Consider the following 25,532-nt stretch of genomic DNA (forward strand, 5'->3'; position numbering starts at 1 on the left):
CCCTGGTCTAGGTTTCGAAAAATGCTCATAACTTCTATCAAGCGTTTATAGGGGGCATAAGTCATCTTATGGTGATAGCTCTTGTTTTCTTCTTTTTTTATTTGGAGAGGGTTCTTGTATTGGACCCGTTATAATAAGAAAAAATAATTTCTGTGTAATTGGGATTAGGAAACTCAGTCTTGATCCAAGGATTCTTTTAATTGTCTTGATGTTTTTATATAAAAAAAAATTACAAACTAAGAGTATAGGTTTTGTAACGGTGTCTCAAAGCGCCTTAAATACTTAAACGATCTCTTTCATATTTGGCATGTAGGTACCTTGCATGGACCTCTACCTTTTGATGAGTTTTGAGGTCACTGGGGTCAAGGTCACTGAGGCTAATAATAGTTTTTACCGTCACTCTTTTGCTACCGTTTCTCATAGCACCTTCAATACTTAACCAATCGCTTTCATATTTGGCATGTAGGTACCTTGCATGGACCTCCACCTTTTGATGAGGTTTGAGGTCACTGGGTCAAGGCCACAGAGGCTGATAATAGATATTTTTAGTTGTTTATTAACACATACATTGACAAAGCGCATCAAAGCGCATCATCGGGGAGCATCCATCAGTTTCACTGATATTCTTGTTACTAAGTAAATGACACTGGAGTTAGATTGGTAACAAATAACCGAGTCGTGTTCTGAGAAAACTGGTCATAATTCATGTGTGTAAAGTGTTGTCCCAGATTAGTCTGTGCAGTCCACACAGGACTGCACAGGCTAATCTGGGACGACACTTTACGCACATGCATAATGCCCAGTTTTCTCAGAACACGACTCAACTAATAATCAATAGCACAAATCATAGTATTTTCTGTTTTGCTGGTCTGAGACGGATTTGATTTGAAAAGACAGATACAACTTTATTAGGTCTAACTATTTTTTATTTAAATCTTAAGTGACTATAAATTATATGTGAAGTCATTCAAATTTCTCTTCAGAGTCGCACATAGGTTTTAAAGATGCTGAGATTACCTGTAAATAAACTCCTGACTTTCACACACACACACTACAATTTCTCTCAATTTCAGTGCAACATCCGCCAGTGCAGACAGTCTCGATGCCGATGACCCGCCCAGCGCTGCCACCCCAGCCCCTAATGGGTCACATGGCCGGCCCGCCCCCCAGGGTCCCGTACGGTCACGTGCCTGCCCCTAGGGGTCCCATCGTGCAGAGCCCCCTGTCCATGCCCCAGGCTGTGTCGGCCATGGGTCCACAGGTTGTTCATGCTCCACCAGGTAATATTGAGAGTGAAAAATGTGGAAATAGCAATGTTTGAGTTTGATTTTTTAAAATCAGTATATAAAGTTAACCATATGCTTCTTTGTAAAATAAATTTAAAAAAATATACATTATTTGATAAAATGTGTGCAACCATTTGACTAGACATAATTTGATAAATTAAATGCTAATCGGATAATATCTTATCTTCTAGTAAAATATGCCCGCCATTGCTCAGTAGAAATGGTGTCCACCTAGTGACTGGTAGGTCATGGGTTTGTTCCCCACTGTGTCTTTAGATCTCCACATTTGACACAAAGTACCTATGAAATGGACTCAATAGAGTTTTTAATTAGCCTATGCTTTTGATGCAATAAAGCAAAAAATAGGTGTAAAATTTAAAAGTAAAATAAGCAAATCTCATATGCTTTTGGATCCTTTTCCACCAAGCACTGTTTCTACCCAGGAAAGTGACTCAAGAGCATTTTTAACAAGCCTAAGGCTTTCAATGCTATGAAGCTTAAGTAAAACAAGACTATTTGCTTGAACCGGCTCCACCATTGTCAGAATATTTATTTTATATTATTTGTTGCCATAACAACCAGAATTTTTGACGTATTATGTTCATATTGCCATCTATCCATGTTTCAATTTTCGTGAAAAAATATGAAGAACTTTTAAAGTTATCGCAGAATCCAGAAAACCACCATTTTCAGCAGTATTTCCAGTCTATTTGTTGCCATAGCAACCAGAATTTTTGATGTAGGAACAAAATGAAATGACGTGCATTATGTCCATATTGCCATTTATCCATGTTTCAAGTTTCATGAAAAAATATTTCGAACTTTAAAAGTTATCGCAGGATCCAAAAGAGTGTGACAGACAGACTCACAGACAGACAGACAGACGCAATGAGCGAAAACCATAAGTACCCTCGGGTGAAACCGTTAGGGGACAATAAGCAAACCTTTTTGCATTTCCCAACCTAATTCCCTCGTACAACATAATGGTGTCCCAGGTGCTGTGTTTGCCACGCCAGCAGGGAGCCTTCATGCGCCGACCACGGCTGTGTTGGCCGGTCCCCAGCTGATCACAGCGCCCGGTCTGGCACCCCCGGGAGCAATGATATATGCCCCGCCCCCCTTCCAGGTCCCTGTACCACAATTCTCCACTAATGTTCAGGTAAGATAAGACTCTGTTGACTCTTGCAATAAACTATCGTAAGATGTAAGCCAACTGTGAGAATTACAACTTGAGAATTTTGCATTAAAAAAACAATCAATGCGAATCGTTCACATGGTCCATTTTTGCAATAAAGCTTGACAAAGGGAATTCAATAATATTCTTAATTAACTAAAAAAATGGAATATTTAGTAATTTTGTATACAGGTTTTTTTCACCATTTGGTAATTGAGCTGGGTCCCTCTGGATTTGGGGAAAATTGCTTTGTTTTCCTAAAATAGGAAACTGAGTGTTGTTGTTTCTTAGGCTAACAAATACTTTAAAATTTAGGATAATTGTGAATTAATTATTGCGAAGGGTTAACTTATATATGTGGATGGGAGATAAAGTCAACGTTGAGATTTATTTATTAAAAATACACCCACACAAGGATTTCGACAGCTATATTAAGCATACCACTTACCATTCACTATTTTGTTATGATGATGACAACTCTATGGATAATAATCTCTCAACTGGGCCTGCTAGCTTAAGTAAACTGCTAAACTCAAAAGCATTCATAATTGAAGGTTAAAAAAAAGAAGGCCATTAACATATAGTTCATTTCTCTATCGAGAAAGTTGAACCTTCATAAATATAAAATCTAATACTTGTATTCTTAATTTTAAAGAACTTCTTAGCAACCTCCCTCCCACCCCCTAATTGACACCTATTTCCCAATTTATGTCAAAGCAACTATTTTTTTTAATAATCCAAAGGGACCCTCTCCAATTCCCAAAATAGTGGAAAAAACAGCAACACTTGACCACAATACTGTTTACAAAAGCAAACTATGCAAAGAATACAAACAAACAAAGGCAAAAAATGAAAGAATGCAAACAAACCCTGCATCTCTCCCTGCAGACGCCGCAGACACCCGGGGAGACGGTGCTGGGCGGCACCACATACTATGTGAGTACTACAGCCAGCAGTCCCACCACGGGCACCACCTACTACTCCCCAGAGATGCAGCTGTCCAACTCGCACAGGGTCCCCACTCGCAGGCCCAAGGCTCCTCTGCCTATCGTCAACCCAGAGGTGAGATGTTTTCACTCTTTATTTGATGCCCCCGGATAGAATGATCGGGGGTATATTGTTTTGGGCCTGTCTGTCATTGTATGTGTCTGTGTGCTGAATTAGCTGCTTCTTCAATAATGCCAAATTAGCTGCTTCTTCAATAATGCCAAATTAGCTGCTTCTTCAATAATGCCAAATTAGATGCTTCTTCAATAATGCCAAATTAGATGCTTCTTCAATAATGCCAAATTAGATGCTTCTTCAATAATGCAAAATAAGCTGCTTGTTCAATAATGCCAAATAAGCTGCTTCTTTAATAATGCCAAATTAGCTGCTTATTCAATAATGCCGAACTTTAACATGGGCCATAACTTTTGCAATATTGAAGATAGCATCTTGATATTTGGCATGCATGTGTATCTCATGGAGCTGCACATTTTGAGTGACGAATGGTCAAGGCCAAAGGTCAAATTTTGCAATATTGAAGATAGCGACTTGATATTTGGCATGCATGTGTTTATCATGGAGCTACACAATTTGAATGGTGAAAGGTCAAGGTCACCCTTCAAAGTCAAAGATCAAGGTCAAATATATGAGGGGGACATAGTGTTTCTCAAACGCATCTTGTTCAATAATGCCAAATTATCTGCTTCTTCAATAATTCCTAAATAGCTTCTTATTCAATAAGGCCCATTTTTTTCATCAAATATACCAAATTAGCTGCTTCTTTACAATTTTCTAAGTAGATGCTTCTTAAATAATGCTGAAATAGCGGCTTCTTCAATAATTCCAAATAAGCTTACTCTATAAATAAGCTAATTCAAACGATGCTTATATAGCAGTTGATGTGTATACTGAAGATTAATCTTTTTCGTTGACATTAAATTTCGTGGAGTCAAAAAACTTAGCAATTTGGTTTTTTAATGGATTTTTTTTATAAAATGTCTTATAGAAGACTTTCAACTTAAAATGTTTGTTGGTAAATTTGATTTTGTGTTCAAGAGCACCCACACAAACCCACAAAAATCCACATCAGACCTTTATTATTTGTTTAACAGATAAACAAGCAGCTTAATATGCAATTTTCTTCGTACCACTCTGAAGTTACGTCCTGGACCTTTTCAAGAAAAGGCAAGCTATTTATCTTCCCCTGTTGTTGGTCTCGGTTTCCACAAAAAAAAACATTAAGACTCCAAAAAAAGTTTACAATTTTAAAAAATTATTTCTTGGGATTCTTCAATTTAAAGTAATAAATAGAGGCTTGTAACCAGTAATTCTTATAATTGTTAAACCATGAAAATGTCCACACTTTTACATTTCAGTTAAAATCACTTGATAGTGAGGTACACATTTTGGTATTTTTCCATGTACTCACACCTAAGCAAATAAAGAACAATGCCATATTGTCCTTGTTTATATCAACCTATGCACTTTTGGACAATATAAATCGAGGGTTTAACATGAAACTATTGTGTCTTATATAGGCATGTGCCTTGTTCTTTGAAAATTTGGCTTAACCCTTTGCATGCTGGGAAATTTGTCGTCTGCAAAAATGTCGTCTGCTGAATTTCTAAAATTAGCATTTTCTTCGATTTTTTTTCAAAGAATACTATCAGAATAGCAAACAGTTTGGATCCTGATGAGACGCCACATTCTGTGGCGCCTTTAAAATTCGGTTCCCGCACTGAAAGGGTTAATGCATGTTCACCAACGATTTTGTTGTGCCCAATTGAGAAAAGTACCGGTACCAGCCCAATTGAGAAAAATGTGCCCAAATCCCTGAAATTGGGAAAATTCGCGTTGTGTTTTTTTTTTGAAACTTTCTATTGGGAAATTTTTGGACAGCAATTGAGAAATTTGTATTTTTTTTCCCAATCGGGGAAAGTGTCATTTTCTGGTACTTTATGAAGAAGGCAAACAATCGCTGGTACAGATATATAAAGTGTAATCCCAGATAAGCCGATGCAGTTTGTGCAGGCTAATCAGGAACAACTATTTACTCCTAAACTGTATGTTTGTTTGAAAGAAAAATTTCTTTAAACAAAAAATTCCATAAAGGAGGAATTTAAGTGTCGCCTTTGATAAACCCTTTGCAAACTTCACAGGCCGAGTGGTATGACACTTTATGCACATGCATTAACTCTTTCGGTGCTGGAACCAAATTTTGAAGGCCTTTGCAAACAGTTTGGAACCAGATGAGACGCCACAGAACGTGGCGTCTCATCAGGATCCAAACTGTTTGCTATTCTGATAGTGTTCTTTGAACAAAAATGAAAGAAAATGCTCATTTTAGAAATACAGCAGACAACATTTTAGCAGACGACAAATTTCCCAGCATGCAAAGGGTTAAGCCATTAAAAGGCTGATATCTATAGCAGATACAACACTCTCAATAATTTACTGATTGTGTTTATGTCCCAGTAGCTTGTTTCAGTCATGAAATACATGTATAAATGCACAGATGTTTGCCCTATCATTCATTGTTCATGCATATAGAAAATCCACATTACCTTACCCTTTATCCACGTTCTATTTTTGTCAATGATAATTATTACCTGTTTTACAGTTAATTTCAAAGTTTACAATATGGCATTTCATTCGGATTAAATAGGTATTTTAAAGGTCATTTGCCACGTAGACGAGACGATAGATATTACAAACAAGAAGACGGAAATCATAAACACTATTTTGTTATTGTGTTATCTCAGTGTACATTTTCTTATGGTCTTTTATTTCTAAATAATAATATTGCCCTTTAGCTTCAATTACTGATGGATTTATTCTTAAAGTTGAAATATAAATAAAATCTTTGACATGCTTTTCTGTTATTACAACAATGTCATTAAGTACCATCCTTCTTGTAAAGATGTGCCGAATGTCTACTAAACATGATGATGCAAACAGATATAAAATTGCCCTCCCAGTAAATTGATTTCTCTGAAAACAATTTCAAGTACGGCCACATGCACAGAAAACTGATGCCTACTTGTGCAATCTAGTGAACGTTTTGACAGAGTTTAATTGGGGTACACAGAGTGCATTTTAATAGTCAATTTAATTTCAAATTCCCAGTTTGTTCTTTTCTTTCGAAGTATTATTGTTTGATTAAAGATTTTGCAACTGTTATGTCAAATTGTAGGACAAATGGCATCGGGACATTCGTCTCCCTTCGGGTTTTTGCATTCCTGGACAATCGTCACTTGTAAATTTGTCGACCTGGACAATCGGCACCCTATTAATCAGTCTTCCCAGACAATCGGCAACACTTTGTTATACTTTGTCTGACTGATTAGTCTAATCAACTTTCTGGTTTGTAAAAAAAGATCGCTAATTGTCAATGTAAATAAAACATTACAGACATTTGGATTACAATGAGTAATATCTCTGTATATCTCAGTGTTTTCAAATTATGTTAGCTCTCTTAGCCCATCTGATGGTTCTCTTCAGTGACTCTTTTTTTCCTGCTGCCACTCTTACCCTGAACAGAAACATTTGGGCCGTGCTCTGTTAAAAGGGAGTTCAACGCATGTGCGCAAAGTGTCGTCCCAGATTAGCCTGTGCAATCTGGGACGACACTTTACGCACATTCATTTAACTCCCTTTTCACAGAGCACGGCTCATTTATATTTGTTATTGGCTGATGAAGTCTGCATGTGATACCTAGTAAAAATTGCAATGTGTTTGTATTGCAAGCAGCCCTTACCATACTCCTGTAAATGTGTTAAAATTGTTTAAGGTGTTACCCAACCAATATTAAAGCAGAATAGGCTTATCAGTTCACACTTAAGTTAGTTTGATGACAAAACAGTTTGTTAAAAGAATTGATTAATAATCTCTCCTATCACATCAACAAGAGGATTAGACTAATAAGTCCAACAAGGTGATTTTATGCCCCCGGATCGAAAGATAGGGGGCATATTGTTTTTAGCCTGTCTGTCTGTCTGTCTGTCTGTCATGGTATGTGTGTGTCCCAAAACTTTAACCAAAACTTTAACTTTCGTTAAAGTTTGGTCATTTCTTTTTGAATATTGAAGATAGAAACTTGATATTTGGCATTGATGTGTATCTCATGAAGCTGCACAATTTGAGTGGTGAAAGGTCAAGGTCATCCTTCAAGGTCAAAAGTCAAAAAATACAATCCAAGGGAAGTAATAAGCTTTAAAAGGGAGATAATTTCTAAACCTGCCAAAGGATATATTGAAATTTTATTTCAAAGCGGCACAATAGGGGCATTGTGTTTCTGACAAATACATCTCTTGTTGAGTACGAAGAAGGATATTGTCCATTGCTGAAAATTATTGTATGGCAGTTAACCAACAAAGCAAAATACAATGTAGGGAGGAAAATTGTCTCGGTTACAAATGAATGGGGTGACAATTTAATTGGGTGCCAATTGTCTACGTCAACAAATTTACAGTGTGTCGATTTTCTGGCAATGCAAAAAAAGCAGGCAGTCAATTCTCTGGGAGTCTTTTATCCAGATACTGATTTCTAGGGCCCTTGTTCAAATGCTCCTCAGGCAAAAGTTATGGAAATTTACTGAAATCATTAAAGTTCTTAAGTTTATTGCTATTTTGTGTAGAGGTCTTTTACATTTTTAAACGGCTTAAACAAGACCTTTTTGCTGCATGTTTATTAAGATTTTTCTTGTGAACTTAGGCCCTGGAATGTTTTTGAAAGCTAGTGTTATCAAGCTCTTAGCTGTGAAAAACAATAAAATGATTTGATGGTTTTTTTTCTTCAGGATGTTAAGAAAGATAAAGACAAGTCCGAACAAGTTAAAGAACCAGAATTAAGCAATCAAATTAACAATCAAATGAGTGAAAGTGTGGAGTCTGTTGAGGAAAAGACAGAAGATCCGCTGGCTGTTAATGAAGCTGATGAAGATGTGGCAAAATCTGAAGCAGACATTGATCAAAGTGATGAAAATTCTTTTGATGTAGATAATGAAATACATTTGGGGGAAAATACTGATGATGAAGAATTCTATGAAAGTACAGATCAGATTGAAATAAAGGAAGATAATACTGAAGAGTTAGGTGCAATGCAGGCTGTTGAACATGACACAATTGAAGAGTTAGATATCATGAATGAATCTTTTGATGGCCTGGGGGAGGAAACGGATTTGGACAGATTTAATGAGATGGAAAGTATCATTGAGATAAACAAGGAGGACAATGAAATTTCTAAGAAAGTTCATGAAGAAACTGAAGATGTTGGAGACATTTCTAGCTCAGTAAATGATCACCCAACTAATGGTGAAACTGAGGAAGTGACAGAGTCTAAGCAAACCAGAACAGTTGAAATTAAAACTGATACAATTTTACATGAAAGGAAAGGTCATGTTTTTGATGTTGAGACTGCCACCCCAACACTCAGTGTTTCAACAAGTGTTGGAGAATTGAAGCACGATTTACAGGCAATACCTAAACTGGCAGAAAGGAAAGAGGTCACTGAAGAATTTAATAAGGAAGGTGACACTTTGCAGACAGATGGTTGATGTCATGATAAAGGGAAGGAAAAATCAGATCACTTAAATCATGCTTAATATCAATTCATAGACAAAACACAGTTTTATTACTTTTTCATTTACAATGTCATTAATCAATACATATGTTAAACACAATATAATAAATTTCACATTTAGAAATTGCATAGATATCTCTTCTTATAAGTGTAAAATGTAAATGATTGTAAAGCAAATATGATTTGTAGGTGTTTACATTGTTCTATTTTTGTTACAGTTGTCCTTACTTGTTATGGAATCAATTTTAATTTTTTAGGCATAATGATTTTAAGCATTTTTTTGTGAGTTGTTAGTTTGTTTCAGAAATAGTTTAAAAGATCAAATGTTGGGTTCTTATTGAGTGATAGACAATAATTTTTAAAAATTATTACCTCTGCATCTGTGGTAACAATCCGTATGCAATTTTCTGCCATGCTAAATGACTTGCTTACAGACTTTAGCATTTTGTATGTTTGTCATCAAATGGTTGAAATTGATAAATGTTAAGACTGGAAGTAATAAGCTTCAGTATATAAGAATAAAGGTGAATACAAAATGAAAGAAAGAATAGTTTACTCCACCTTGGCTTGAACCACTGACCATTTGGAGTAAAAAGCTATTGCTTCACCAATCACCCATCCTAGCTCTTACATTAATGTATGCATTTTATAACGTATATCAGCATTTCACATATTTTGACAATACATCACAAAAACAACTGAACCACTACAAATTATTTAATTGTTTTAGGTTTGTAATGCTTTATAATTTTGTAAATGTCTAATGATGTTTACTAGTAAACAAACATTTTTTTTTTCACTATGAATCTTTTTGATTAGTGTTATTTATTATATAAAAATATGCCATCAGAAGCATACATGATATGACCCGTAAATAATCTTTAAAAGAAAACTAAATGGGATTCTATTGTTCTTCATTTGTTCTTTATTTAGGTCCCTTTAAGAAGTTGAAAATATATGCAAAATTTAAATTTTCTGCAAGAGCTTTTGTTGACCGTTTGTTGAATCACCTTTTTCAGGGCGCAGGTCTTGATTTTTACTTTTTTGACTAGGAAATTTTAACATATTTACTAACTTGCAAAAATGAGTGTATACAAGCAATTTCAGTAAGTATAAGCAAAATCGTCTGACTCTGCCCTCTAAGCTTTTTTATTAACAAATTGTTTGAAATTAATGTATATACTGTAATTAAATGTAATTGTAGTATACACTTTTTCCATTGTTAAAATGCATGAAACAACATCAATAAAGAATGAAAGAACTGTTATGTTTTATTTTCAATATTTTACAGCTAATACATGTAGTTAGAACTAAACGCAAAATATAAATTGCAAATAAAATTTGCTCATTTAATCAAATTGCCAGAAAAAAATGAATGAGTTATGCGTAGAAACAGGTTTACCCAAAACGTCTTGTTAAATACCTTACAGTCAGACTAGATTTACTTGTGGCTGTTTACTTACACCAATAAGGATTATTTTTTCTTCAAAACCGGTGAAAGAATAAATTTTCATGACAGGTTAGAAAAGTATAACTGAGATTGTTCTAATCATTTACAAATGTTTGCAAGCAGCAACAAAAATGATCAGCAAAACTTAATTGTTACTTGCATTTTGTGAGTGTACACGTGCTTAATTTGAGTCTTGGGTTGTAACGCCTGTTTCATTAATTTAATGTATAAAAGCTTTGATCTGGGCTTTGTTATTGTAGCATAAGCTATGTGTCTATATTCTTTTATTAATTTTTAGGAGAAATTGTGGTTTTGAAGTGACTTAAATTACGAACTATGAAGGGAAAAATCAGTTCAGGTTCTTTATGTTCTATTACAATTGTTTTTATTTTAATGACTGGTTTAGCAAAGTTTTTTTAGTAGACATCTAATTAATGTCTTTGGATGTGCAAATAAATTCTTGGTTGTTACTTGTTACTGAAGTAAGTTATGAGTATCAAGCTTTAATCATGCATGCGTATTGGGCTTTTTTGTTTGCATGTGTGTATGATTAAAATCAAACAATTGTATCTACTGTTAGTTCTTTTTCATTAGTGTATTACGGGAAGCATTATGTAAGCATTTTTTAATAAACCTACTGTTTAAAAGGGTGTGTACGTGTTCTTACTCAATGTTATTAACTGTATATCGTTGACTATAAAATGAAGGCAAAGGCAGACAGTCACTTCAAATAAGTTTTTGTTTAGTGTTAATTGTAAAAAAGAAAGAAGAACTGAAGACGTCTATCCTAGACACATGGCGTCCTAAAATGACTAAGGCCCATAACTTTGACCTGCAATTAAGCAGAAGTATAACTCTTTTTGTACGTAGACAATTCAGATAATATTTGCTTGCAACAACTCCTATGTCTAGGTAAGCTCTACCGAAAGCTCGCCGTCATTGTTCACATGGATCGAAGCACATATTGTTTTTTATTACAATTATGTTTCCTTTGCTTATCTAAAATGTTAAATGTGAAGTTGAAATGATTTCCATAAATAAATATAGTAATGAAGTCTAAGAAGGTGCTTTTTTCATGTCTGTTTTAAGGTTGATACCTGTGTTCTGTACGCGATTCGCGTAGTCAAAATCAGTCGACAGAATTGTCCTCCCCTCAGATTTCACCTCAGTCACACCCAGAAGATGTTCACCTAACGTTTGGTTTAATTTGGCTGAATGGGTCAAGTAATTGTTCGTACCCAAAATTTTCGTACCCGATTTTTTTTCGTACCCAAAATTTTCGCACCCACATTTCTTTTCGTAACCAAAATTTTCGTACACACAGTTTTTTTGTTCGGGGAAGTTGTACCCGCGGGGAACTTGACCCATTCAGCTTTAATTTGGGAGTATTCGTGTAAAGAAAATGTCACTTGCTAAAACTGGACTAAACGTTAGCTTTCAATAACATAAGTTCGGATTGAGGTATTGTGATGTTATTTTGTTCATAGTTATAGAACATCGAAACCTACAGTAGAATTGCAAATTTTACCGGTTGGGTCAGATAACTCACTTAAATTAGAAAAATGGATTCTGCAACTTTGGTTTGGATGGAGGTACGAGCTGTAATTTTGTGTGTAGCTACCTTACATGCTCGAAAAGTATTTAAATGCAACTAATCTAATTGGTGCTAACTTCAAATCTAGTTTATTAGTTTAATGTTTAGCTTTAAATTTTACATTTACGATACGCCAATTACAGAATTATATTAAACTTGAAAATGTCTTTGCGTCATTATATCATGTCAACGGGGTTTTCAGGGCTGTACACTCGGGGTGGACAGAATGTAAACACACCGTTAAGAACTTAATTTTTTTAGTATCTCAAGTTATTGAAATACAAAAAAAAGCAATTCTGATGTATTTCACATTGTGATTTGCAGCATACAAAACTGTCTGTTATGCACTAGTTGAAATTCTTAAGAAAAACTTGTTTTAAAAAGTAATTTGAAAAAAAATCACAACTTTCCGGTTTGTTTACATTCATAAACGTTTAACTGTGAACCACACAAAGTCACGTGATCCTGCACCCTGACTACGACCGTGGAAGATTACCATGATAGTTGAGCGCACTGCTATCTTCTGCCGAAACGTATCTTATGTGAAGTCGTATGTAAAATGTATCGTCTCGCACTACCGTATTGAACTTTTGGTCACTTGCAGAGACTGGCAGATGGCAATAAGAATTATGTTCGTAATAAATCATGTTCCGTTGCTTCATTCCACAGGGGACATCTGTCAATGTAGTAAGAGTTTTATATACTGCAGCACGTATGACTTCAGTTTGCATTTGCGGACTGCACAGGCTAATCTTGGACGACACTAAACGCACATGAATTCAGTCACCGTTTCCCTAGAGGGAGACCCATTGAAGTATGCCGGTGTCTGTGACCGGCATAAGTCTGTTCCATGTGTACTGATAAAATTGTTTAACCCTTTGCATGCTGGGAAATTTGTCGTTTGCTAAAATGTCGTCTGCTGAATTTCTAAAATTAGCATTTTCTTCGATTTTTTTCAAAGAATATTATCAGAATAGCAAACAGTTTGGATCCTGATGAGACGCCACGTTCTGTGGCGTCTCATCTGGATCCAACCTGTTTGCAAAGGCCTTCAAAATTTGGTTCCCGCACTGAAAGGGTTAAAGGGGCCGTCAACCAGATTGCTATATATATATATATATTGCTATATATCACGAGAACAAAGAAAAGTTCTAAAATACCGTGTTTTTTTACAATTATTATTTTATATTGATTAAAATATGACGACTGGTATATCGCATTACTTAAAACAATGTTGTTAAGTTGTCATATTTTCAGTATATTCGGTAATTCAATTTTAATTAGTATGTCTACCAGGTAATTTGGAAAATTCTGTCCATGTCGTTATATTTTGTGAAACTACGAGGATTGCCTATTTAAAGTATAAACTATATCGTTCATTGTGTGTGGATGGATGGCCGAGTGGTCTAAATAGGAGACATTTTACTCCAGGACTCCAGGGGTCAGTGTTTCGAGCCCTGTTCAGGCTTACTCTTTTCATTTTATTCTTGATTTTTTTACTGGAGATTTTAATGTCCCCCACCATTATAGTGGGGGACATATTGTTTTTGCCCTGTCCGTTGGTTTGTTTGTTTGTTTGTTTGCCCCAAGTTTACATTTTGCAATAACTTTTGCAATATTGAAGATAGCAACTTCATATTTGGCATGCATATGTATCTCATGGAGCTGCATATTTTGAGTGGTGAAAGGTCAAGGTCATCCTTCAATGTCAAAGGTAAAAAAAACAAATCCAAGGGAAGTAATAAGCTTTAAAGGGAGATAATTATCTGAACCTGCCAAAAGATAAAACAAATAAAAATCAAAGCGGCGCAGTAGGGGACATAGTGTTTCTGACAAACACATTTCTTGTTTAGATCCAATGTTTAAATTTATCAATGTAAAGCATTTAATGACGGTAATTTAGAAGTTTTCTTGTTTCGTCAATCTCGTTTCAGACAGCCCCTTAAACCCTTTACCACTAGATACGTTTTTTGACGCATTTGTAGTCCCTCAGACAGTTAAGTTTTATTAAAGGCCTTTATTACTAGATTGACATTTTAAAGGCCTCATTTCCAACCCTTAGATACTGATGAGCAGCAAACATCATACAGCCTAAACAGTCTGCGATTTACTGAACAGACTGCAAGTTACTCGCAGGCTGTTCTGGCTTTATGCTGTTTGCACGTAGTCATTTTTACTTCGCTTCTGAGTGGGAAAGGGTTAACACAGGAAAACGTGTATGGGTGTGTTAACTGTCGACCGTTTAACATATAAGGCTAAAACATGTAAAAACGACGATAAACCTAAACAAACGAACTTGATTGACTTTGTGAGTTGGTAGCAGCAGTGATAAAACACCAGTTTGGTACGTTTTCTAAAATGATGTAAAAAACAGACGTATATCATATCATATAAGCGCATGGGCATGGCTACTTTTATTTGGTCATATTCGCAACGACAAAAGTATCTTAACACCACCAAAATCCAGTTGAATATTCCATGTTGATGGTTTGACATTCAGAAGAAACACCATTAAAAGTACAGAAATAGTTTTAAAGTTGATATGTTCATGTGACCGATAGGTTTAAGTTAAAAAAACAGGGTAAATAAAACTCTGTCTTTTCCATGTCGACAATAGTATTTTTTCCTTACGTTTTTCAGACGGCGAAATGATTTAAATAATGCTTCATAAATGTATTTAATTTGTATAAGAATTACAAAATGAAATCATTCGGCTGTTTTTGCACACATTAAAAGCAATTAATATTGTAGATTTGTTATCATTAAAAATTTAAGTCATATGTTGAAAAACAATACTGAAAGGTGACGTATTGAAGAGTTCACTATTGACGTCACTTTGGATTTCAACAAAGCAGTAAATTATGGAAAGCCAAAGGGGACCCCCGCTAAAATACATATACTTATATAGTAAATATCGGGATTGTCATTTTTCGCGGAACTTTCACTTTCCGCGAAAAACCAATGCCAGCATGGCCATAAAACACTACATACAAATCGAAATCTAAAAAGCGCGGAACTTTCATATATTTTCCGTCGGAGCAATTATTTTTCAACCCTGTAGAAAAAGCGGGCTCAATTAATCGCGCGGAACGTTATTTATCTACTCTGTACAAATAGTAGTGTTTAAAATCGCGCGGAGATTGTAGAATGCTATTTTAAGAAGTCTATTAAAGAGAGAAAATCCAGTAAATACCAGATCCAAAAAGCGCGGAACACAAATATCGTCCGCGAAAATTAAGCATTAAATTACTGTACAAATCTCGGGTTGTTAGGTGTTAGAATCCCTAGTTACCCGAAAAATTTGATTGGATCCGATACTTAGAAATAACCAATCAGATACTTTGTAACAAATGCAACACAATCAGTGCGTTCAGTAAGTATAACGTTTCAAGATGGCGGAGCGAATTGCATGGTTATTGTTTCTACTCGATGGATTCGCAGATAATTCGGAAATAGATCAGATTGGGATCAATAACTGTATTGCATACGATCATTTACATGTATTACCAGGTTTGTATTTGTACTTTTTTAATATTGTGTAAAACTATCCGATAATATGCATAATGTTGACAATTGTTAATTAAATGAGCCGCGTTCTGAGAAAACTGGGCTTAATGCATGTGCGTAAAGTGTCATCGCAGATTAGCCTGTGCAGTCCGCACATGCTAATCAGGGATTACACTTTCCGCTTTTATGGTTTTTTTAATTTCAAGGAAGTCCCTCCTTACCGAAAATGAAGTTTATGCGGAAAGTGTCGTCCCTGATTAGCCTGTGCGGACTGCACAGGCTTACGCTTATCTGGGATGACACTTTACGCACATGCACTAAGCCCAGTTTTCTCCGAATGCGACTGAAATAATAACTTATTGTAATGTAATGTACAGTTGTGTCTTGTATTCGTTCAGTTGAACGTCAATATATTAATACATTTATTTTTGTTTTCAACCTATTAATTAAAATAAGGTATTGTTTTTAATCCGTTTTTAGTTTCGTTATAGCTGACCTAGATTAAAACATTTCGTCATAAATTAATAAATAAAATTATTAATAAATTTATGTTTTAATATAATTTATATATAAATTTTGTAGGTGTGTGTTGCCAGTAATGGTTGAAGATATGCCAAACAAATTGTGCCTCTCTATACAGACAGATTTCAGGTCTCAATTTCGACTTCAAAGGTCAACATATCACTGATATCAGGTTTGTCAGCTATTGGTTTGTATTATTCTTATCCACATTGCAGCAAGAATAACTGGATAACTTAACTTTTCAATAGCTATTACATGTAGATCTAATTTAAATTAATCATGTTTCTAAATCATCCACTAAATGCGGCTAATTCTCCACTTGTTGGAAGTTTTTTGTGATAAAAACTTGGAGTAGATTTATTTTACTCCCAAACTTCCTTTAAGAAAGCCCAACAGTTGTAGAGTGATGGAAAATCTTACTTCTTTAAAGTATTTATGAGTGAATAGACCCTTTTCACAATAAGCCAATATAGCAGGTAGTCAAATGATTGCAGAATTCCAGAATGAGGCTGAACGTGTAGAGATTTCTAATAGTGCATCGCAATATCACTCTGCTTTTGAACATTCAGCTAGATCTACTTAATGATATTGCCAACACAAGTTGACTTCGTCAGAAATAGCCATTAATTACTTAATATATACTTTCCATTTTAAGTGCCAATATATGAAATACATTTTCTTGATTAAAGTACTTGTTTGTATTCTTGTTTGTATTCTTTTTTTTTGCACAAACTCTGACACTCCAAGTATGGCTTTCAATTCTTAGTGTGTGTAAATTGACAGTCTAAAACTTATTGGATTATCTGACACTCTTTGTTTGCGCATTATTTGGGCGATTAATCAATTATTTTATTTATTGATAGATCTTGCGTTTAAATTCCCCTGTATTCAGCACAAACCCATAACCTCTTTATGATCAGATACTGTGCAGACAAATACTAAATAACAACGTGATGTCATAAACCACATGTTGTAGATATCTGGTCATCTGGTCATTTAACACAATTAATGACACCTCCATGTGACCATGGCGTCTCATGGTTGTAGCATTGCGTAGCCGTTTCTTGGAATAATTTAACGCCAAATACTCACTTGTTGCTTTTACTGAACATAAAAGATATTGTCAACATTGAAAGTCATCTGTCCAAAAAGATTGTCAGAAACTAAATACTGTATACATATTAGCCAGTTTTATCATAATTATAAAGCGCTTTATACCTATATATTTTTAATATTTCAAAAATTTAATGCTAAACATTTGTGTCATTTTCTTCTATTTGATAGGACTTTGTCTGATGCTTGATTCAACTCTTACACGTTCTATAATTCATGAAATTGTACACATCCTACCTTTGAAAATTGTAGTCTTACAATACTTAGTATTGTATACTGCTAATTTATGACTTCGATTTGTGCAATAATCGATGTTTAGTCTTCAGACCACATTTACTCTGATGCTTATGGGTAACTGGAAATTGTATGCCCCTGGAAGGGTGGCATATAGCAGTTGAACTGTCCGTCAGTCAGTCAGTATGTCAGTCTGTCCGTCTGTCCGAAAAAAAATTAACGTTGGCCATTACTTTTGCAGCATGGAAGATAGCAACTTGATATTTGGCATGCATGTGTATCTCATGAAGCTGCACATTTTGAGTGGTGGAAGTTCAAGGTCAAGGTCGTCCTTCAAGGTCAAAGGTTAAAAAAATATATGTATAATTAAAAGCGGCGCAGTAGTGGGCATTGTGTTTCTGATGAACACATCTATTGTTATTTATAAAGATTAAATATAATTCATTAATATACACTAATAGTACATAACTTATGTCCTTGAATCATTATTTAGGTGTTATAATTTTTATATTTGAATTACTTATCAATTTTTTTACTTAACACAGCATGACATGTGATGGTTGTCTGTATTCATATGTTTGACTTAATTGTAACCAGTGTCAGTGCGCATTAAAATCTTGATATTCAACGCATTTTGCATAGCAAAAGAAAATGCAGTTCCACGTTCAGCCTTGTTCTGCAATTCAACGTGTCAGGTGATATGATTGATATCTAAAAATAGTATCGGTGTTCATATTGTGAAACTGGTCTATTATTCGATACTGATTAATTTGATGAATCAAGTTAATTTTTGTTAAATATCTGTTAAATATTTATGCCCCCTCCGAAGAAGAGCAGGTTTATTGTTTTGCACATGTCGGTCCGAATGTCCATATGTCTGTCCACCAGATGGTTTCCGGATGATAACCCAAGAACGATTTTGCCTAGGATCATGAAACTTCATAGGTACATTGATCATGACTCGAAGATGACCCCTATTGATTTTCAGGTCACTAGGTCAAGGTCACGGTGACCCTAAATAGTAAAATGGTTTCCCGATGATAACTTAAGAACGCTTATGCCTAGGATCATGAAACTTCATAGGTACATTGATCATGACTCGCAGATGACCCCTATTGATTTTGAGGTCACTAAGTCGAAGGTCAAGGTCACGGTGACCCAAAAAAGTAAAATGGTTTCCGGATGATAACTCAAGAACTTATGCCTAGGATCATGAAACTTCATAGGTACATAGATAATGACTCGCAGATGACCCCTATTGACTTTCAGGTCACTAGGTCAAAGGTCAAGGTCACAGTGCCAAAAAACGTATTCACACAATGGCTGCCACAACAATTGACAATCCATATGGGGGGCATGCATGTTTTACAAACAGCCCTTGTTTGAAATTTATTTTATGACATTAAAGTAATGTATTGGGAATTTAGTTACCTACACATTCTTTGAAAAGAAATTTGAATTGTAAATGTATACTTCATTTATTTTGTAGGAATTCTGTACAACTGTGGAACCATGTATGGTACGTGACCGCACAATGTTGGTTGGCAAAAGGATATTGGAATAAGCAAAGGTAAATTGTATGTGAAGGAGTCTTGACAATTGCAAATATGGTTAGTTTTTTTGTAAGGCTCGCAGAAAGTGACCCTAGCCTTCATATATAAATAAAAAGCTGAAAGAGTATTTATGAAAAATCGTGTAATCAAGTTTGCAATATGTAACATTTTATTTATAAGCTCATCTTTTTTTTTTGAAAAAAAAAAGAGATATTGTCATCATCTTGGCGTCGGCGTCTGCGTCGGTGTCGGCGTCCGGTTAAGTTTTGTGTTTAGGTCCACTTTTCTCATAAAGTATCAAGTATAAAACTTATTTACTTACTACCATGAGGGGACTGGGCAGGCAAAGTTAGATAACTCTGGCGTGCATTTTGACAGAATTATGTGCCCTTTTTATACTTAGAAAATTGAAAATTTGGTTAAGTTTTGTGTTAAGGTCCACTTTATTCCTACAGTATCAAAGCTATTGCTTTCATACTTGCAACACTTACTATCATAAAGGGACTGTGCAGACAAAGTTATGTAACTCTGACTGGCATTTTGAAAGTATTATGTGCCCTTTTTATTCTTAGAAAATTGAAAATTTGCTTAAGTTTTGTGTTTTGGTCCACTTTACTCCTAAAGTATCATAGATATTGCTTTCATACTTGGAACACTCGCAAATTATCATAAGGGGACAGTACAGGACAAGTTGAATAACTCTGGTTGTCATTTTGACAGAATTATGGTCCTTTTCTTACTTAGTAACTTTGAATATATGGTTAAATTTTGTGTTTTTATCTACTTTACTTCTCAAGTATCAAGGCTATTGCTTTCAAACTTCAAATACTGCCATGCTATCATAAGTTACTGTAGCTGGCAAGTTGAATTTTACCTTGACCTTTGAATGACCATGACTCTCAAGGTGAAATTATTAAATTTTGCTAAAATTTCCATAACTTCTTTACAAGCGTTACAAAGCAACTCTTATCTGACATACCACAATAGACTCCACCCAAACCATCCCCCACGCCCCCCCCAAAAAAAAGAAAAAAGTACTTTTTTTTTCATTTTGAAAGATCATCTAATAAATGACCACACCCTCACACTATACCCCCTGCCCATTTTTTTTAAACATGGCTAAAAAACACAAATATTTATTTTTATCATTTTTGGAAGATAGTGTAATAAATGACCACACCACCACACTATACACCCTTCTCCACCCCACCTCTCCCTCCTTTGTGATTGAAGTATTGAGATAGGTCCCTTCAACTTAAAAAAAAATAGATGAGAGGTCTGAACCCGCAGGGCGGTGCTCTTGTTAACAATCAAATGAGACATAACTTAGAAGCTTCACTTCATTTACTTTGTCAGGCTGGCGTAGTGGATATGGTGTTCACCTAGTGATGGGAACATTTTGGGTTCAACCCTGTTTATTAGCGGTCTCTTTATCTTCATATATACAAAGTACTGATTACTCCCAGAAAACGGACTCTAGAATGTCTTAATAAGCATAAAGCTTTCAATGCAATCAAGCATAATTAATATGGCTAAACTCTAGCATGAATTTTACTTTTGTATTTCAGGGACTCAACATTACACAGTCATTTCAACATGTAGAGTCTTGTCAGCAATGATGGAGCAGTACATCAGATTTCCAGAATCTCGTCATGAGCTGAAGATCATTGCCTATGGATTTCATGAATGATGTAGAATGATTGGACTGTTGATGGAACCCACAGTGCATGTCCTGCTTCAACATCTGAGCATAGGTCCTTGTTTATCAGCAGTTTAGTTCTTCAAGCAGTCTGTGACAGTAACTTGAAATGTTTGGACATATGACCTGGATGGCCAAGTTCTGTGCATGATGCCCATTTAAATAGGAACGGCCCAGTGGCGCATTAAATGGACATTTTTCGAATGTTCTCGAGGATTCAGCTTACCGCCTGACAAGAAATCTTGCTTTTTGTTCCGTATCGAGGCCATAGATATTTGTATCATTTGCAAAAGATACTGCGATATTTGTGCCTTTGTTTATGCTTTATAGTTGATTAACAATTGGAAGCCATAACCTGTTTTATAGGATGGTGTTAGTGGGACAATGAATTTTGTAAAGATTTAAGACTGGAAAAGATAATTAAAAGTCAAAAGAGTTCTGCTATTGTTAAGCATGCTTTATTGATTTGTTATGTTAGAAAGATAGCATTATTAACAGAATAAAATGTCCATAATTTGAATATTCTACTGTTTTCAGCAACATTTAATTTGATATAGTACAAAATGCTGCATCATGTTATATCATGATCTGTTTTGTGAACAATGACCTTTCAATGTATATTTAATAATTTGTCAATGGATGTTACACGCATAAGCCCTACCATTAGCCCAAAAAGGAATTGCTTACGAGTTTTGCCACCTTCTAGAGAAAAATACTTCTCAGAAACAATTGCATTTTGGAAAGTCTATGGCTAGTAAAATTTGGATTCCTTTTGGATACCCAAGGTTACCAATTTATGTTTAATGAATTTGCAATAAAAAGCTTTGACAGAACGTAATGTCACAGAGTCGAACACGTGTAAGGAATAAAGTGGAAGTTGATTAAATGAGTAATACACATTATATGCTTCTTTGATTAAAAGTTTGTGTTTTCACTAAAACTGCAAACATAGTAAGCTTTAAAGTATTGCAACTAAATAAAAGATTCAGATTTAAATTGTATTATTTGAATGCACTGTCTAATACATATGAGCCTCGCTCTGTGAAAAAGGGGTTTAATGCATGTGCACTCCAGATTAGCATGGGCAGACCGCACAGGCTAATCAGGGAGGATACTAAACGCACATGCATTAAACCCCTTTTTCACAGAGCAAGGCTCATATATGTTCAATAAACCAAAGATAATCAAAAACAAAATGAGACATTTAACCCTGTACCACTCAAAAACGCACGAAGACACATTCGAGAATAAATTTAATTTAAGACCTTTCTTACTATATTAAAGTTTTAAAGGCTTTGTTTCCAACCCATGGATACTGATGAGCAGCAAACAGCATAAAACCTGAACAGATTGTGAGTTACTTGCAGGCTGTTCTGGTTTTATGATGTTTGCATGTAGAAAATTTAAAATTTCCTCAGAGCAGGAAAAGATTAATAATAACACAACAGCAATTATACTTAAGTTATTTTAAGACTTCATACTAATGCAAGTAACTTGCAACTGTCTAGCCAAAATCGGAGATGGTGGAGGGCAAAATTAATGGCTGTGCACCTTGAATTATCTATTCATACTCAAACAATATAATGTTGATCTACAGTATCTTGTTCAGCATGCATCTAATACTACAGCCAAATTTGCTTACAAATAATATTACAAGAAACACAAGTCATTAAAGACTTAACTTTATTGCATCAACCATTTAGCAGGAATAAAATATAAAGAGAAAAATTATGGCAATTTTTTCATCTGAACATACAAGTCTTCATATACAATCCCATTGCATATAAAAACAACAGTTTACTATTTTTCCGTTCTATATGTCAGCATAAAGACAAGATGGTATTCACTGTGCAATAAAACACAAGCAATCATATTACAATTGCTTTTAATTATATGAACTGTACCTTCACTAACATTCAAGAATTTTAATATAAATACATGATGAAAGATGAGCTTTTTCTTGTCTTAAAATAACTTGATACTTTGCAATGACCAAACAATACAACTCAACATACAAATTATCCAACAAAATATATTTTAATGACACAATATTTTTATTCAACAATAGGAATAGCTTAAGGTTGTAACATATTACACTAAAGTCACAGTGTCAATCTAAGCAAAGAGTAGAATCATAAAGAGATGTCCACAACGGATGATGTGCAAGCTGGCTCTGACTCAGATTTCCACATCAGTTGATGTGCAAGCTGGTTATTACAAGGATGTGAACAACCGATGACGTGCAAGCTCTAAGACAGATATCCACAACAGAGATTGTCCTTGCTGGCTCTGACTAATGTCCACAAGTAAATAACATGCAAGCTATCTCTGACTGATGTCCTAAACATATGACGTGCAAGCTGGCTCTAACACAGATGTCCACAACAGATTACGTGCAAGCTAGCACTTACACGGATGTCCACAACAGAGGATGTGTAAGCTGGCTCTAACACTGATGTCCAAAAGAGATGACGTGCAAGCTGGCTCTTACACGGATGTTCACAACAGATGACATGCAAGCTAGCACTAACACTGATGTCCACAATAGAGGACGTGCAAGCTGGCTCTAACACGGATGTCCACAACAGATGACATGCAAGCTGGCTCTTACTCGGTTGTCCACAACAGAGGTCAGATGGGCAAGCTGGCTCTGCCTCAGATATGTACACAGAAGATGATGTTCAAGTTGGGAACACTGCTACAGCTATAAAATACAAAAACCATGTTTCATACTATCATATTATTTTAATACATGTATTTCTTCCACAATACAGAACATTATACTCATTATTAGCATTCTGCTATTGCTATCTGAAGATTTACCAGATGCTTTGTGTGAAGATAGTTCATACCAGAAATTAGCCGAAAAACAGCCGAAAAACACTTTTTAGACATAATGTGCATTCTGCTTTAAGATATATAGCTCAGAATTCACTGGTTAAATCAAATTTTTTGGACTAAATTGGCGTGGCATGCAGACAAAATGTTGAGTTTTGAAACTGTGTCGTATCTGGTGTGAATCTTGAGTTATTTAATTTGGTCAGTATATCAGATGTGTACACCTGTTATATGTTAACTGTAAGAGTTTAGAATGTCTTGACAGTCATTGTGTTTGTAATACATTGTGTTATCTTTCAGATTTGTGTGACAGTTAAATATAATAATCAATAATCTTGTTCTGCATGCCGGTCAAATTGTTCCGTGGTAAACACCTACCCATTGTGGTCAACTCGTACCTGTTTTTTAGTTAACTTGTACCTACCCAAACTAAACCCGTGCCCGATATACAGAAATAGGTGCAGGATGGTTAGCTTATAAGTCAAACTCATAGAGACAATTTTTATTTTCCTCTTGATGTTTCCACTTAAATTATCTAAGCATTGCTCACGCAAGTTGTCTGTTGCAGATATGTATAAGCAGCGAAAGTGTTGATGAAAATTGACACTTGTGGTCTTTCAAGAATTTTACAATTGTGACAAAATAAGACAAATGAAACAAGTTGAATAGTTTGAATGAGGTACGAGTTGACAACAAGAGCACCGCATAACGGGTGCCACGCTCTGCTACAGGTGCTTGTAAGATTTTTTTTTAGAGGTCACAATGACCTTGACCTAGTGACCCCAAAATGGGTGTGGCGTGTAGAACAAATTAACATGCATCTACATAGGAAGTTTCAAAGTTGTAGGTGGAAGCACTTTATTTTAGAGCCAATGTTAAAGTTTTATAGTAGAGGTCACAGTGACCTTGGCCTTTGACCTAATGACCCAAAAATGGGTGTGGCATGTAGAACTCATCAAGGTGCATCTACATATGAAGTTTCAAAGTTGTAGGTGGAAGCACTTTGATTTTAGAGCCTATGTTAAAGTTTTATATTAGAGGTCACAGTGACTTTGACCTAGTGACCCAAAAATGGGTGTGGCGTGTAGAAATCATCAAGGTGCATCTACATATGAAATTTCAAAGTTGTAGGTGGAGCACTTTGATTTTAGAGCCAATGCTAAGGTTTTAGCACGACGCCTACGGCGGACGACGAGCTGGCTATGACAATACCTCGGGTTTTCTCCGAAAACGCCGAGCTAAAAATGGGTACGAGTTGACCAAGGTACGAGTTGCCTTTGGGATGAATTGCCTGTAAAGCCTTGTTCTTTTTCTTTTTAATTGAAGATGTATACGGTGCTGTACTAGAGCATACGACTGCCATAACAATAACTTGGCTCTCTTCTAACTGAGCTTAAGGGAAGATGTTTCTTACACACAAACACTATAGTTCATTATTTGACGACATATGATTATGACGTGTTTTGCGGGTGTTTATGTTTTAACAAAGACGTTTGCATATAGACAAACCGTGAAAACAACACTCGATACTCTTGAGCTGTTTTAATTGCATTAAAATTCATAATTCATGTATGTTAAATACTAACCTCATCGCTAATGTCATCAAAATTGATCACTCTTTCGCCCTTAAAAGGTTTTGTGTTAATGTGAAACAACCGTCATCATGATGACTGCATGAATGCTGGATAAGACGCGAGTTTTGATTGGTTCTTTCGGAACCAATCAAATTTTATCGCGTAACCACATAGCAACCCGAATTTCGTGCAGTAATTCAATGCTATTGAAAATCGCGCGGAGTAATGAATCTTCCGCGCGATTTTACATTAGCAACCCGCAATTTACATAGCAACCCGAGATTTGTACAGTAATTCAATGCTTAATTTTCGCGGAAGATATTTGTGTTCCGCGCTTTGTGGATTAGGTCCGCGCGATTTTATACACTACTATTTGTACAGAGTAGATAATATTAAGGTTCCGCGCGATTATTTGAGCCCG

General features: G+C 35.3%; 1 protein-coding gene and 2 long non-coding RNA genes across 6 annotated transcripts in view; 2 read left to right on the forward strand and 1 right to left on the reverse strand.

The window, feature by feature from the left end:
* The window catches only part of LOC127848623 (serine/arginine repetitive matrix protein 1-like), a 45,925-nt gene extending 35,636 nt beyond the window's left edge, over positions 1–10,289 (forward strand). For 3 of the 4 annotated variants that reach the window (XM_052381189.1, XM_052381190.1, XM_052381192.1), the window contains 5 exons: positions 1,074–1,280; positions 2,282–2,445; positions 3,349–3,522; positions 4,824–4,844; positions 8,246–10,289. In XM_052381189.1, coding sequence (XP_052237149.1) covers positions 1,074–1,280; positions 2,282–2,445; positions 3,349–3,522; positions 4,824–4,844; positions 8,246–9,001 — 1,322 coding nt within the window. In that variant the 3' untranslated portion in view covers positions 9,002–10,289. The remainder of the gene's footprint in view (positions 1–1,073; positions 1,281–2,281; positions 2,446–3,348; positions 3,523–4,823; positions 4,845–8,245) is intronic. The other variant, XM_052381191.1, reaches the window with a different exon arrangement.
* A 4,661-nt stretch (positions 10,290–14,950) lies between these two features.
* Positions 14,951–20,989, forward strand: LOC127848644 (uncharacterized). The gene is made up of 4 exons (XR_008034615.1): positions 14,951–15,581; positions 16,161–16,272; positions 18,937–19,017; positions 20,569–20,989. It is a non-coding gene; the product is annotated as an uncharacterized LOC127848644 (long non-coding RNA).
* Positions 20,990–22,368: 1,379 nt separating this feature from the next.
* Positions 22,369–25,250, reverse strand: LOC127848647 (uncharacterized). The gene is made up of 2 exons (XR_008034624.1): positions 25,124–25,250; positions 22,369–23,403 (listed from the first exon to the last, which is right to left on the reverse strand). It is a non-coding gene; the product is annotated as an uncharacterized LOC127848647 (long non-coding RNA).
* Between the last annotated feature and the right edge of the window lie 282 nt (positions 25,251–25,532).

Source organism: Dreissena polymorpha, chromosome 10 (genome assembly GCF_020536995.1).
Source record: "Dreissena polymorpha isolate Duluth1 chromosome 10, UMN_Dpol_1.0, whole genome shotgun sequence".
NCBI classification, from domain to species: Eukaryota; Metazoa; Mollusca; class Bivalvia; order Myida; family Dreissenidae; genus Dreissena; species Dreissena polymorpha.